The 15,665-nt window shown below is 38.0% G+C and overlaps 1 protein-coding gene across 1 annotated transcript; it reads right to left on the bottom strand.

The window, feature by feature from the left end:
* Positions 1-7,081: 7,081 nt before the first annotated feature.
* Positions 7,082-10,795, bottom strand: LOC120778968 (transient receptor potential cation channel subfamily V member 5). The gene is made up of 9 exons (XM_040111044.1): positions 10,001-10,795; positions 9,717-9,943; positions 9,149-9,659; positions 8,770-9,088; positions 8,582-8,700; positions 8,413-8,520; positions 8,200-8,351; positions 7,599-8,133; positions 7,082-7,543 (listed from the first exon to the last, which is right to left on the bottom strand). Exons 1-9 carry the CDS (start codon positions 10,397-10,399, stop codon positions 7,379-7,381), a joined length of 2,535 nt encoding a protein of 844 aa, XP_039966978.1. The 5' UTR covers positions 10,400-10,795; the 3' UTR covers positions 7,082-7,378.
* Positions 10,796-15,665: the final 4,870 nt, after the last annotated feature.

Below are 15,665 nucleotides of genomic sequence, written 5' to 3'. Positions count from 1 at the left end.
ATCCAAAATAAATTTATAGAAAGAAATCGAAAAAATTTATGCTTAAACAATATCTCAGATCATCATATTCTTGCAATCGGAGTCGAAATTGTAAAGCGACGATCGAGCCAGGCCCTATTTTACCTAGGATTATTGCAATTTTTACTCCGCAGAAAATCAGCAGTGGAGAGGGCTTTACTTCATTGTAAGTCGCTTAGTTCGCCTCTTCCATTGAGATCTGCTAAGAGTACACCTTTATACACCTTTTTCGTTCCGTGCTAGTTCAGGTACCAGCTGGTTGGATAGAAGCTTTGGAATCCGGGTCTTGATTTCTATATTGCGGGCTCTTCGGTTTCCGTTTCTGTGGTCGTAGCTAACATATTCAACAATTAGTTTGTTGAAAGGTATTTTCGTGGCCCGACAGCCTTAGTACATAAGTTCAGTGGAATCATCCGACATATGTCCATTTTTATTGGACTTCATCAATGTGCTGGGGCTAAGTGAGTCCATGTGATTTAGGAGAGGGCACAATACACCTAAGGTCGCGGTGCATTCCTCATCAATAAATCTAATCTAATGTCCATTTTAGTTAAACCTAGTGCTTACTTACCACAAAGCATAAAACGTTGACAACAGAGATCAATTAGGGTCGGCTTTAGTATACCGTCCCAGGATTTCGGGAATAAAATGGGTTTGGTCGGATAGAGGAGACTCTCCAGATCACGAATATATATGGTTATATATATTATGATCAATTAATCCAATAGCATATACAAACTGACCATTGGATTTTAAGACCAAAGTTCAAAGTAAACTTTGCATACAAAAGATATTACACAAAGTTTATTTTCCTTTCAATTTACGAGTATATTGAAATTTGATATATTATCAAAAATTGTTTACAAATTCTGAAAAAGCTAATATACACATATACATACATATATCAAATTGGATATTCGTTGAATTTTGATGGTAGAAATTATTCGCCAGCTATTTTTGTGCTCAGATGTAGTAATTTGTTTTTATGAAACCCTCTGTGGAGTTAGAGCTTTCAAATAGCATAGCAAGATTTTCAATAGCTTCAATTTTTTCGATTTCACTAATAATTACTGGATTGTCTTAACAGTTCTTTAGGTTTCTTTCATGATATACAGGTATGATATCTTATACAACGGCCAGTCCACCATTAAATTTAATGCCTAAGTTGCATGTCCGAGAGATCGTCAGCATCTTTTGTATTTACCTTTAATCGTAATTTTGAATAGCGAATTAAATTTAAAAGATTTAGACACATATATCATAAGATGATATACATACATACATTGCCTGTGTGGGAAGTAGAAATGATGTCTCCGTTTACAAATTTCGTAAGACACCTCTTGTCAACTGGTTGTTCCGCATAAGCAACATAAAAAAAGTATCTGAATTATTTTTTGGTAGAAAATTTAATACGAAGTACTGTTATTCTAGCATGTAATCATTAGAAAATACTATCTTTGTTGCTAATATAACGAAAAGAAATATATAACGAATATTCTTGCACTAAAAATACTAATCTTAATACTAAAAATTAAAAACAGTGAAATGAAAATAATGAAATCAAAAATTAAATCGAAAATTACTTTATTAGACAGCAAACCTTAACACACAGTGCCTAAACAATTACATAAGAGAGGTGTAATAAAGCTTACCTCAATTTAATATAAAGGAAATTATCATAAAAAAAAACAAAACCCCATTTTTATTAAAAGATTTGGCGAAAAGGTTACATGAAATACTAAAAAATCACAAAATTTGTACAAGAAGTTTTAAAAGATACAAAAAATTTTATATAATTAAGGTTTAGCTTCATCAAAGTACACTTTTGCGAAAAACTCGCAATAAAGTTTGAAATTAGCGAAACACTGACTTCGCAAAAAACGAAATCTAGATTGTTTGTAAATAAATAATATAATTTATCACAAAATTTAACAGACATTTAGTGTGCCTTTTTGGTGGGTTTTTGTTTAAGCCCACTACAATTCTTTTGCCACTTTTCCAGTATTATTTTTTTTTTTGTCTCCAAATGGCAAGTTTATTCGAAGTACTCCTAATATTACCTTCTACAAGTAATAATCAATGCAATTTCCAAAAATGTCTGCATTCCAGAAATACAAATATGAATTCCTCGATGCTGAATACGATAACCACTTCTTCTTATTCTTTATTGGCGTAAATACCGCTTACGCGAGTTTACAAACACTCGCCAGTCGTTCGGCTTTTTCGCTGTTTGGCGCCAATTGGATATTCGAAGCGAAGCCAGGTCCTTCTCCACCTGGTCCTTCCAGCGGAGTGGAGGTCTTCGTCTTCCTCTGCTTCCCCCGGCGGGTATTGCGTCGAATACTTTCAGAGCAGGGGCCCTATTCTGTAACTCGATTTGAAAAAAAATTTACTCGAATTCGGATTTTTTATATTCTGTAACTCGATTTTCGCATTTTCAAGCCAATTTTCGAATAAAATATTCGTTAGGTTTTGAGTTTTAGAAAGCAAAAACGAAAATTGCACGTATTTATTCTGGCACAGGGTGATACAACTTTTGCCTAGTTATAAAGTAGATCCGAATTTCGAATAGAATACATTTACGAATCGAGATACAGAATAAGCCCCCTCGATTGTTTTCGTCCATTCGTACACATTACGATGAGCTATAACGTAGCCGCTGTCTTTTAATTCGCTGAACTATGTGAATGTTGTCGAATAGTTCTTATAGCTCATCGTTCCATCGAGTGCGATATTCACCGTGGCCAATGCGGAAAGGACCATGAATCTTCCGCAGAACTTTTCTCTCAAAAACTTGTAACACCGACTCATCAGTTGTTGTCATATAGCACGACGGGGATGATGAGTGACTTATAGAGTTTGGTCTTTGTTGGTCGAGAGAAGACTTTACTTCTCAATTGTCTACTCAGTCCGAAGTAGCACCAATTGGCAAGAGTTATTCTGTCATGGGTTTCGTTGTTGTTATTGATGTTAATGCTGGTTTAAAAATAGACGAATTTATCTACAACTTCGAAGTTAAGACTGTCAACCGTGACATGGGAGCGAAGTCGCAGGTGATATTTCGTCTTGTCCTCGGCCATACCCATACCCTTAGCTTCCTTATCCAGTCTGCAGAAAACAGAACTAACGGCGCAGTTGTTGAGGCCAACGATGTCAATATCTTCGTGGACGCCAACAGCTGTACAATCTTATAGAAGATGGTGCCTTCTCTATTCAGCTCAGAATTATTTTCTCCAGAAGTAGATTGAAGAAGTCGCACGATAGGGAGTCGCCTTGTCTGAAACTTGGTTTGTTCAGTTTACACAGACGCATTAGTTTTGCGGAGATACAAAGCGGCATAAAGGCAGCTTCTTTTTCATGCCGTCAAAACAGCTTTTACTGGTCTTTTCCAAGATTTGGCGCAAAGCCACACTGATAAGGTCAAATTTGTTTGTTTGTAGTTTGTAGAGGAGGCTTATCCCGCGGTAGTTGGCGCAGATTATGGAGTCTCCCTTTTTGTAGATTGGGCAGACCATACATGTATTCCCATCTTCAGGAATGCTTTCGTCCGACCATGTTCTGCAAAGAAGCTGATGCATGCTCCTTATCAGTCCTTCCAGTCCATCGGACCAGGACGCTTTCTAGTTTTAGACTTTTTTTATTTGATGAAATTTGATTTTCTTATTCAATATAGTTATATTTGAGGGCGATACAATGATTACAGCGGTAAAAAAAATTTTCAATACAATTTTTAAAATACATATTTCTAAACCCTCAAAATAAGCCTCCGTTTCTACGAATACCTCTTCATTGTTGCTAAATTTCTTTCCAGCTGGCATTCTCTTGAGGTCTAAGAAAATGGAATAGCCACTGCGGGTCAGATCTGTAGAACAGTGAATGGGGAAGTAATTCGAAGTTAAATTCATGAAATTTTGACATCGTGTTCATTGATTTATGACACGGTGTGTTGTCTTAATGAAACAGCATTTCGGTAAGTTACAGGTAAGGCAGGGTATACATCCCGTCTCATATGTCAAATCAGTCCTTTGCAAAACAGAATCCGCATATACTGGTAATATATTATACATACATATATGTACTATATGTCAATAATTCGCTGCTCTGAGAGTTTCATTATTCCGGATATCTGTACTGGATTAGTATTCAACATCGTTAAACCTCGATTAAACAGGTGCTTATATGTTGAAGTATCAGTAAACGGAATGTTGCATGAAAATGTCTAAAATTTTGGGTAGTTTATATGACTTAAGTCCTGTAAAGCCCCAGTATTTTTACGTAAACTGTTTGAAGGATTTTTGGCATTCACTCATTGGTATCAAACGCTCACATTACTCCTGATTTTAGTGGTATACAAGGCATTAAAAAAAAAAAAAAAAATAATAGACAACACCTCCCTCTCGATAATCTAGCTTGGAGCAGAAAACTGAAAGAACCCAAAAGATCACAGATCGACAGAGGGGTTAAACTAAGAACCTGAGAACAAAACAAAAGTTAACTGTTTCATAAATTTTAGCACAACTTGATCTTCCTATTGAATATTTGGATGCCCAGTTTAGTGGGAAGGATCCACCACTTTATTTTTAGTTCAGTAAGCACCCACTAATTAGGTAAAGGAAAACACATTAGTTTATATGAGGTACTAAACACTTTAGGGTTAACTTTATTGAATGTTAATGAAAACACAGCTGTAAAATTGATTGCACATGGTAACGGCGACCATATCACGCAGGGCTGCTGAGAATCGAATTGTATATCATAGCGCACAGGACTGGCAGCTAGCAGGAACCGTGTGGTAGGACTTGTTATCGAAAAATTGCAACGAGCGGGATGGGTGTCGAAAAACGAATTTGGCCGTCCTTTTTGTTGATGGGGTTCCTGTAGAAGTATGGTGAGTTGTGTTGGTGTTGTGTTGTGTGATGATGTATGAGTATGGTGTCATCAGATGTGGTGTATTGTGCAGTGTTTTCTTAGGGTGCGCCAGTTTTCCCGGGTTGAGTGGAGGCTTAACTCATATAAACACTTAATAAAACCATCGGCTTCCAGAACTTTAAACTCATCACCGAGCGAAATCGCCACCCTTAACAAAAGTCATAGGGATGCAACGTTACAGTTCGCAAAAACACATATGAAGTGTACATGAGAATGGGTAAATGTAATTTTCTTCCGACGGAAAAAGTTTAGTCTCATCGGTCCTGACAGACCAAAAATAGGAACCAAGGTAAAGTAGAAACTTTGGCGGTGGAAGTGTCTTTTTCTCTTAATGGAAGATCCAAAATGTGTTATGCTCCAACCGAAATGAACAGCGAAATTTACATATGTAGATATATAAACAAGATATCCAACAGAATAACGCCGCTATCTACTTTTCAAGGGAATAAATAGAATACACGACTCTACAAATAATTTTTCGTTCTTTGTCCTAAAGTCTATTTTTTTGTTATATGTATGTATATGTGGACAATTTATTAAAGTTCGAGAAGTAAAATATGAACTAAATGCATCTCACGTTCTCTGTGAAGAATAGGTTGGTATCGAGGTGAGAAAAGGTTTATGAAATTTGCAATACCAAGAATCTGACGAGAACCAAAAGATCACGTTAACGACTGCTACTTTTGCATTGTGAATCCGAGTAAAAGGCGTAGAGGTAAAAATGCAAAACCTATCGGATATCTTGACCTTGAGTCTTCTTCTGCTCCAGTTTCAGACGATTTGACGCGACTTGTACCTGAGCCACCGATAAAATTATCGCAAAAAAGGAGCTCATCTCTTAGTTCTCATAAAAGTAATTCCGATAAGGAGTTTTTACCGACACCAGAACAACCAAAACATCATTTCGTCACTACAGAAGACTTTAATGATTTCATTAGAGATTTAAATTTGCCAAAAAGTAAAGCAGAGCTTTTAGGCTCTCGCTTAAAACAGTCGAATTTGCTTGATGATGTTAATATAACGGATCAGCGGACCAGGCATGAAACATTCTCAACATTTTTCACAAAAGAAGATGGACTTTGTTTTTGCAATGCATAAAAAGTTTGTTCGAAGAAATTGGCATACTTTGTGTTCCTAGCGTATGGCGTTTATTCATCGATAGTTCTACCAAAAGCTTAAAAGCCGTTTTCTTACATGATGGAAATAAATTTCCATCTCTTCCCATCGCTCACTCAGTATATCTTAAAGAAAATTATGAAAGTGTTAAAATTTTGCTCGAATCTGTAAAGTATTGCGATTATAACTGGCAGCTAATTGGAGATTTCAAAATGGTGGGATTTTTTATGGGACTTCAAAGCGGATATACAAAGTATCCGTGTTATTTGTGCTTATGGGATAGTAGAGCGGATGCTAAGCAGTATACTCGACAGTCGTAGAATGAAATAGCACAACTTTGTATCGGAAAAGAAAACGTAAAATTCGCCAATTCTTGAAGCAGAAAAAGTGTTAATGCCGCCTCTGCCTTAAGTGAAGGTTGATGAAACAATTTGTTAAAAAACTAGATCAAACCTCAGAAGCTTTTGAATACTTAAAAAAATTTTTCCCGAAGTTATCCGAAGCAAAGGTTAAAGCTGGGGTTTTTGTTGGTCCGCAAATCAGACAGATTTTCGCCGAAAAAAAATTTCCCTCGTTGATGGATCGTATTCAAAAAGCGAGTTGGAACAGTTTCAAAGCTGTCGTTTCCGGATTCTTAGGAAATAACAAAATCGAAAACTACAAAAACCTAGTTTAAAATATGCTAAAAAATTTTGAGGCCATGGGCTGCAGAATGCCATTAAAAGTACATATGATGCATGCTCATTTGGATAAATTCAAAAACGACATGGCAACGAGAACGTTTTCGCCAGGACATTATGAGCTTCGAACAACGTTATCAAGGCCAATACAATGAAAACATGATGGGAGACTATATTTGGGGTTTATTAAGAGATAGTACCTATGAACATAAAAAAAAAAGTAAAAGTGTGCACTTTTAAATTTTTGATTAAAATATGTGGTTTTAATATTTTAAAAAAATGGTTAAAGCGGTTTCCTAAATAAAAAGACAAACTTTTTCATGGCATATATTTTTTTCGTCTAATTACGACCTAAAAAATGGAAATTTTTTGCTTTAAAGTTATTGTCAAACCGGTATCCGAAAATAAAAGGATAATAGTTTTATATTACAGGTATATAAAACAAACTTATGGTTTTTGATTTCGATTTTTGTTTTCAATTTTAATTTATCTAAACAAATCGATTATATGTACTAGATTATCATGTTCAGAAATTTTCAGACATTACCTAGCTACGACCAATAACTCTTGATACCTACTTATACTACAAAGATATCATCTATTAAATTCAGGTCCTTCCTTCCAATAATCTCCCTTCAAGTATTATTATTATCACCCGGCGGTTTTGAACCGAAGAATTTTTCGTACTCCTCTTGTCTCTTGCGAGCACGGGCCTCACGCTCAACCTGGCGCTTCTTGGAAAACCGCTGGTGTAGGCGTTTCATCTCCTGCACCTCCTTCATCTCTTCTTTGTCCTCATCCTAGAAACAAACATTTGAAAGACACTGAACCCGAAATTATTTCCGTCACACTTACGCTCATATTCAGCCGAAGTACCAAAGCGCGTCGTCCATCTGACATCGGTTGACTGTAATGCATGAAATTCTTTAGACGTTCCGCCGGCGGTACACTACGCTCCACTACCAGTACAATACGCGCCCACTGACGTTGCCACTCGTTGCGTATCTCGGCGATCTTTTGATAGGTGTTACCCATCATAGCGATCAACATGTTCACCAACAACACGCTGACAATCACCATGAAGAGAAAGAAAAGGGTTTTCGCTTCATATTCGTGCTGTGTGGAACCCATGCCGCCGAAGTAGTCACCAAAATTGGTAAGCGACATCAAAAACATAGCCACTATGGACTCCATCGGGGAAGGCATTGGATTCGATTCGGAATCGTCGATTTCCTCTGGTGTTGCGGGGTTGTCGAATGTGAGAAATATAATATAGTAAGCTTGTGAAAAACCCATCACGAAGACCAGATAGATGGAAACGAAACGTATAAGGTCACCCATGACCATGCGATAGATCATCACAACGAAAGGACCGACAGTTTTGAAGCCACTGAAAAATCAGGTTGGTTTGGTTGCTGGAATAGTAATATTACCATAGATTTTGTTGAGAATTTACCGACAAAAGAATAGAAAGTAAGGCGCTGTAGTGAGCATAATAAAGACAGCCACATGATCATCGATCTCGGTCATGCAGGACAACCTCAGCCAAGGTATAGTCATCATGAGCGCACAGGAGAACAGAAACATGACCCTAGAGGGTGCAGTCATCTGTAGATGGATAAGAAATAAAGAAAGATTGCTATCATCGTATGAAATAATGGAACCTTACCATATTCTCGACAAACATTTTATAGCCCAAAAAACGTGCTTCTCTCAAGGCCGCCAATAAGTACAAAATCGAGCCAAAGAATATGATGATTTCGGCCACAATTCGTACCTAAAAGAGACGAAAGTTTTCGTTAATCACACGCGATATTGATATGATCTGCATAAGCAACCTTCGCTAAGTCCGATTCCATGTTCATTAGCGGACATTCGGCATAACTCGCCCACCAAGATGGCACTGGTTCCACATCATTATCGTCGAAATAGTCGGTAAAGTTCAACCAAAAGGTTTCTGTGAAGAATTAAAAAAATTTAACATTAGCTCTGCCTCTGGTGTACAGTTCAGACTCCTACTGCTCACTGTATTCCATCTTGTCGATTGCGTGCTTGATCAAACGGCGTAACCACTTATCGCCTCTATGAAATGCAGCAGTACTACTTGTATTTATGGCTTGTGGGTTAAAAGTTACTACATCGTCGCTCTCAACTTCTTCGCCATCATCGTCTTCATTTTTGTCAGACGGTCCGGGACGTAAGATGAAACTTATTAACGAGAAGAGGAAATAGAAGGAAAACATATAAAACTGTTTGTAGAAACGCGACTTGACAAACGACTCCCATTTGGTCTTCAATAAATCGATAACTACACCGTCTAACAACTCCAAGTGCTCCAGTTTGTCCTGCAAGTTTTAAAATGTAAATTTAATCAAGTATCTACTCGGTTTTCAAAAACTGCTTACACCGAAAACTACGAAATTCAATACCGAATCTTTATTGATATTCCCTGTCTCGACATCGATCGTGTCGATCATCGACAATGGGTACGCCGCACATGTTATGCTACCCAGCTGCCAATATATCTCACGTTCTATACTTAATATATGGAAGAACATCTCGACACGTCCCAGCTTGGCGGCCAACGTAAGCGCCGTTAGGTTTTGCATATTGCGTAAGTGTATATTGGTGCCTACCTCGTAGGCTACATCGAACATTTCGATCTTTTCGTAGATAACCAACATATGCAGCGAAGTATTGCCGTTGGTGTCCTGCAGATTGGGGTCAGCGCCACGCGCCAACACCAAGCGAAAACAATCTTCTTGTGAGAGACAGGCAGCAAAGCTCATTGGGTACTCGCCCCAATAGACATAGCCATCGTAATTGGTCATCGGTTGTACGCCGACATACTCATGATCGGGCGAGTCGTAACGCGAAGGTTTCTGATCCTCGGCGGACATGAAGGCGCCACAGCAACTAAGAAGATCACACATGTATATTAGCTGTAGTTATATGCTTCGCATAACCTATTACCGTTCTTGTACATCTGCGCCAGCGTCTAACAGATATTTGACCATCGCCGGATCCTCGTTAACGATCGCGATATGTAACACGCTCTCACCATAATATTCATCGCACATATAGACATCGAGTATGAGTTTGGGATACCATTTGAGCAAACGTTTGGCGAGATCCGCATGCAATGATGAGGCATTCAGCAGACAGAGATGTAAAATGGTTTCGCCGACAGCGCCGCGTTCCTGAAAAAGAAACACTTTACTTGCGCAAGCGAGGCTACAGAGAGTACTACTACTCACATTCAAATTCCAGCACACAAAACGGTAGGCACTCGGATTCGATATATATTCGGCTTCCGAAACCTCTGTACAGTAATCGTGTATATTAAAGTCATCATCTGGATTCTCCAGCGCTCTGATCTCAGGCAGTTGTTTGGTACGCGCGCGTTCCTTATTACGCAAGAGCACCAGTTTTGAGATTGGAAAGTAACGGCCTGCGCCTTTATTATAGAGAAACGGTTCCACTTTCGTTTTAATTGCGTGATCGATTTCCGCGAATTGTTTCGTCTGACACGCGCGTTTCATCATATCCACCAAGAGACCGCCGCCCTTGAGATTAACAAACTTGTAAAGCGCTTGTGTGGAGACGCCAGCTTGCTTCTTGACGCCACTCGTTACATTGCTCTCCGTATTCCCCATGGTGTCGGACCAAGCTCAAGTCAAACGTCCAAGTTGGGAAACGGCACGGATAGGTACCGCGACTGACCTTATTCACAGGAGTTATGGGAGCATTGCCATTTATGAGATGTATGTCCATTCACGTTACGACATTGTCCGAGGTAGCTTTTATAAGAAAATTTCAGGTTTTACTTAAGCGCATTGACTTTAACTTTCTGTGAGCTCGAAAAAAGTTACGTGGTCTTCTGCTAAGTTTCAAAACTTTCTGTAGTTCGAAGCAGAGGGTAGTTAAAAATCGTGGCAGAACTTTTAAGCTGCAGCTCCGGTTGACTTCACAGATATTTTTAAGAGATTATTTTTATAATTTTAACTGTTTTTAATGAGCAAAACTTTCTAAAGAACTATAATTCTGCTGAAACTTGCTCTTTACTTAAACTCACTGAAAAATTCCATTGATTTAACAGCAAGTCGACCATCGGTTGGTTGCCAAGCAAACCGCGCGTATTTTGACAAAGACTCGAAGGACTTGTTAAATTTCACTTTCAGTCTTTGACAGTCTCCTACTTCAACCGGGCAAAAGTGGCGCGAAAAATTAGAACCTTGACAATTCAAACAGCGAAAGGTAAACAAAAAAGACGAGCGACGCTGCCCCATCAAAAATGCCATGGCTGACCTTCCTTCAGCCACCTGAGGCTATTTATTACATCGAAAGGGTTGCCTCAGTATGTAAGGGTGTGCACTTTAAATATGTTATTTTCCGCTTTTCTCTACTTTTTGCAAATATGTTGTTTATAAACAAGTCGGCCGATGTCATGCGCGTGTCACCGGAAAATATTTACAGGTGAATACACTTCTACGAGCCGCGTGTCCATCAATGAATGAGTTATGCAAATTCTTGTCCTTGATACTACTTCTGTGACATGCCAATAAACGCGATTTAAAGCCAATTTGCACGCAAGACCTTCTACGAATGTAAACAAAATGCTTTGATCCAATTAAAGTTCAATGAACCGGGCATAAGACACACAGTAGACAGCGTTATCCCCACTTGGCTTAAAATTATTGTTTGTTAACGGTTATATGTAAATTTTACTCTGGCTAAGCGTCAATAAAATGGGAATAGAACGTCGTAATCTCGTCCAAATCTTTTAAATACTCTCCGTTTTGTTGGAAGACATTCTGATCCGGGTTTTGTACTGGTGACATACAACATACATCCCACAATAAGATCAGAGATGTATTAATGTATAAACTTCAAGACTTACATATATATTACAAAGAGCTCGACATTTTTAAACAATCGAGGACACCATTTTGACTCAATTGAGGATATAAAAGCTGAATAGAAAAAGGCTCTGATGGCCATCACGACGGAGGAGTTTTCCAAGTGCTATGAAGACTGGAAAATGCGTTGGCATAAGTGTATTGCATCGGGAGGGGAATACTTTGAAGGGGAATTTCATCTCCTCACCTTTCAATTTGATTTGATCACAGGTATAAAGGATGATCCATTTCGAGGTTACCTACTTTTTTAAAGAAAAACCCAGAAACTTCAAATTTAATGCGGAAAGTTTTTTATTATTTGAAAGAATATTCCTTGGCATATATTTTGTGTGAATTATCTCTTTCAAATGTTGGCCGCGGCTACGACTGAGATGGTCAATTCGTTGAGTCCAATTTTCAATAACTCGTTCGAGCTATTCGACTGTTAACTGGCGAATGACACGCGTGGCCTTTTGCTCTAAGGCCTGAATCGAAGCGGAATTGTCCGCATATACTTTAGACTTTATATATCCCCACAGGAAAAAATCTCAACGGTTTGGTATCACACGATCTTGGTAGCCAATCAATCGACCGGCCCAAAACGTGAAATTATCTGCTCACCGAAGGGTTCTCTCAATAAATCCATTGATTGAAGCGAAGTGTGAGAAGTGGCGTCGTCTTATTGAAACAAATGTCGCCGAGATCATTAGCTTCGATTTCAGACATCAAATAGTTGGTTATCATGGCGCGATAACGGTCGCCATTAACGGTTACGTTAAAACCGTTGTTTTTTTTATGAAATGGCAGCTATTCTTCAGATTGCTCTTCAGCCCAAATGCGGCAAATTTGCTTTTTTACATAGCCATTGACCCAGAAATGGCCCCCTGAAAAAAAATTGGCTCGAAACCGTGGGATCTGCTTGGAACTTTTCAAGAGCACATAGAGCGAAGCGATGTCGCTTGGGAGGGACGAGCGGCTTTAGCTCTTGCGCATGCTGTATTTTGTACGCTTTTTATTTAAGATCTCGATGTAAAATGCGCCAACACGTTCCATACGTCAGTCCGAGTTGTTACGAACGACTTCTAAACGGCCTTGTACACTCTCAGGTACGGCTGCTATATTTTCTTCATTGCGTGCAGGACCTGATCTATTCGGTCGAATATTGTCCAATAACGAATACTGGGTCTCAAGATGGGTGATGGTGTTACGTTGAGCGAAGCGCCTAAAACACATTATTTTCAGAACGTGAATTTTCGTAATAAAGTTGATCGATTCGTAAATGTTGTTCAGTCACAAGACTTTCCATGATGAAATAAATACAATCTCGACTGTAGTGAGTTCAATGAGTGGTGGGTTCAATGATTGAGATGTAACAAGTTTTTGGATGCTTGCAGGTATGAAGAAACAATCTATTAATGGATATTTAGAGAACGTTACACAGAACGACTACACCTTAAATGGCTTCCACGGCTGCAAAATATTATTGTTTTATTGCATTTTTTAATTCTATGTCTAGAATATTGTCCTATATGCTCAAGTTCAATCGGAGTAATAGTTTTGGAGATGCAGCTTTGAAAAGTTACGCGCTCGAGGTAAGCTATGTAGTCACTCAAAATTGTTAAAGCTCTTTTCTCGAAACTGGTTTTTCAAAGTGGGCTTCAAGATTGCTCGTGAACTACTTAACCGATCTTAATGAAATATTTCAATATATTTTTTTAAGGTCATTACGGAGACTTTTTTTGGTCAATAAAATTATAAAAATAACTTCAAAATATTTTGAAAAAAATTTTGATTTTCATCTGCCAATAATACAATTTTAAATTTTTTGTTTTTCCTTTGTCCAGTACCTAGTTTATTACTTAATTAAAGCTTATTTTTCCATTTTACTTTTGATGACCCTTTAAGAAGTTCTGTTGTCTACACGGAGGCACTGTTTTCTGAGGAACTACTGAAAATGATGTCGCAATCGTTGAGTTTTTAATGTATTTTTGGAATTATAAAAAGTTTTAATAAAATATCTAGTTTTGTGGAGGAAAAAAATATTGAAAAAAGGCCGTTCTTTGCTCGACGAAGCTGAACATCTTTCTACTAGCTTTTTCGATACAAGCAAATCTCTATTCAATTGGAATCCCAATTATCCCGATTTGACTCATGATACTATAAAAAAACCAAGCTGACCGACAGGGGGATACTCGAAAATTATGCGAAAAGACGCAGCGACTAACAGAAGGTTTCTGGACCGGAGCGTACTCTTACAGAGCCCCCAGAGATGATCCAGTGCCTGATGACCGCATCCTCAATCGATTACGATGGAGCATACGTTCCATTGCCGGACCATCAAGAAGTTTGAAAAACAATAAAGCGGCGGAGGCTGTTGGATTGCCGGCTGAGCTATTCAAATACAGCATCGATGAACTGATAAGGAGCATGCATCATTTTCTTTGTATATATGGTCTGACGAAAGCATGCCCGACGATTTGAAGTTAAGTGTGCCCTGCCAAATCCACAAAAAGGAAGAGTTTAGCCTCCACAACATCGCATTAAAGGTGCTATCGTGTGAAAGATTAAATCCCACCGTCAACAAACTGATTGGACCTTATTAGTGTGGGTTCGGGCCAGGAAAGTCAATCAACACTCGCAAAGTCTTTGAAAAGACCCGTGAAAAGGGGATCGACAGACACTACCTCTTCGTCGATTTCAAAGCTGCTTTTGACAGCACGAAAAGGAGCTGCCTTTATGTCTCTATGTCTGAATTTGTTATCCCCGCGAAACTAATATGGCTGTGTAAGCTAACGTTTAGCAATACCTCTCCGAGCCTTTCGATCCCTATCCTGCGACATCTTCAACCTACTCCTGGAAAAAAATAAGAGCTGCAGATCTGAATAGAGAAGGTACAATCTCCTACAAGAGTGTATAACTGCTGACGTACGCCGATGACATCGATTTCATTGGCCATGGTTGGACAAAGAAACGAAGCAAACGGGTCTGGTAGTGAATGAGGGCAAGGCGAAATATCTCCCGTCATCAAACACACAGTCGTCGCACTCGCCACTTGGCTCCCACGTCTCTAATGAAAGTCATAACTTCGAAGTCGAAGATAATTTCGTCTAGTATTAACAGCAACAACAATGTCGGTCTCAAAAACCAACTCAGAATAACTCTTGCCAACAGGTGCTACTTACTTCTTACTGAGTAGGCAATTGAGAAGTAAAGTCCTCTCTCGACGAACAAAGACCAAATTCTACAAGTGACAAGCCAATATGAGGATTTTTTTAAATGAAACACCCGAAATTCATATTTTCGAAACATGCATGTATACTTTTTTATTTTATTGAATTCTTATTATTGTTTTACAATAAATATTGTTAGTAATCGTAGTACATAATTTTTTCATTCCCTTATACTCGACTTAGATCTAAAAATTGTGGAAACATTTGCTGAATACAAAAAGGTTTTGAATAAAAGTACAAAGTTTTTCAAATAAATTTCGTCTCCTTTCCTTCTACCATAATAATTTTCAATACAAAAACACTCTAAAATTTCATTACATCAAAAATTAAGTATTGAAATAAGTAGCGTAAGTAATACTAATAAACGTTGGCTGTATATGTTTGTATATAAAATGGACAAATTATGAAGAACGCCGCACCTTTTAAAGGTTCCAAGCATAAAGTTTAGTGTTGCGCAGTATTCTTAATGCAAATAATTTGTTTTTTAGTGTTTCATGAATATAATTACATAATGCGGTTGCGCTAATTGTAAATATAACATTTTTGAGTTAAAAAAACTGGTTTGACTTTCTTGATATTTCGCATGTCAGGACGCAATAAGGACGCATTTTTGTTTTACAACAGAAAAATAATAAAACTTAAGGAAAGTTTTTAAACTAGGATATGTATGTAAGTGTGTATATATGTGTGTGAGCGCATAAGTGGTGTTTAGTTTCTTTATAAAATTTAATTTAAAAAAAAATTTTAATTTTCAAAATTAAAAAAAGGTAATATAAAAAATAAAAAGAAAATGA

Source organism: Bactrocera tryoni, chromosome 5 (genome assembly GCF_016617805.1).
Source record: "Bactrocera tryoni isolate S06 chromosome 5, CSIRO_BtryS06_freeze2, whole genome shotgun sequence".
NCBI classification, from domain to species: Eukaryota; Metazoa; Arthropoda; class Insecta; order Diptera; family Tephritidae; genus Bactrocera; species Bactrocera tryoni.
The sequence above is the reverse complement of the archived record's forward strand: the minus strand, read 5'-3'. Positions and strand labels throughout refer to the sequence as shown.

Bases quoted from the DNA above. Each gene is read 5' to 3' on its own strand.
- LOC120778968 (XM_040111044.1), bottom strand. From the start codon at position 10,399: ATGGGGAATACGGAGAGCAATGTAACGAGTGGCGTCAAGAAGCAAGCT. The intron at 9,660-9,716 runs GTAATAGGTTAT...TGATCTTCTTAG, and splicing joins GGCGCAGATGTACAAGAACG to TTGCTGTGGCGCCTTCATGT. The intron at 8,134-8,199 runs GTAAATTCTCAA...CTGATTTTTCAG, and splicing joins TACTTTCTATTCTTTTGTCG to TGGCTTCAAAACTGTCGGTC.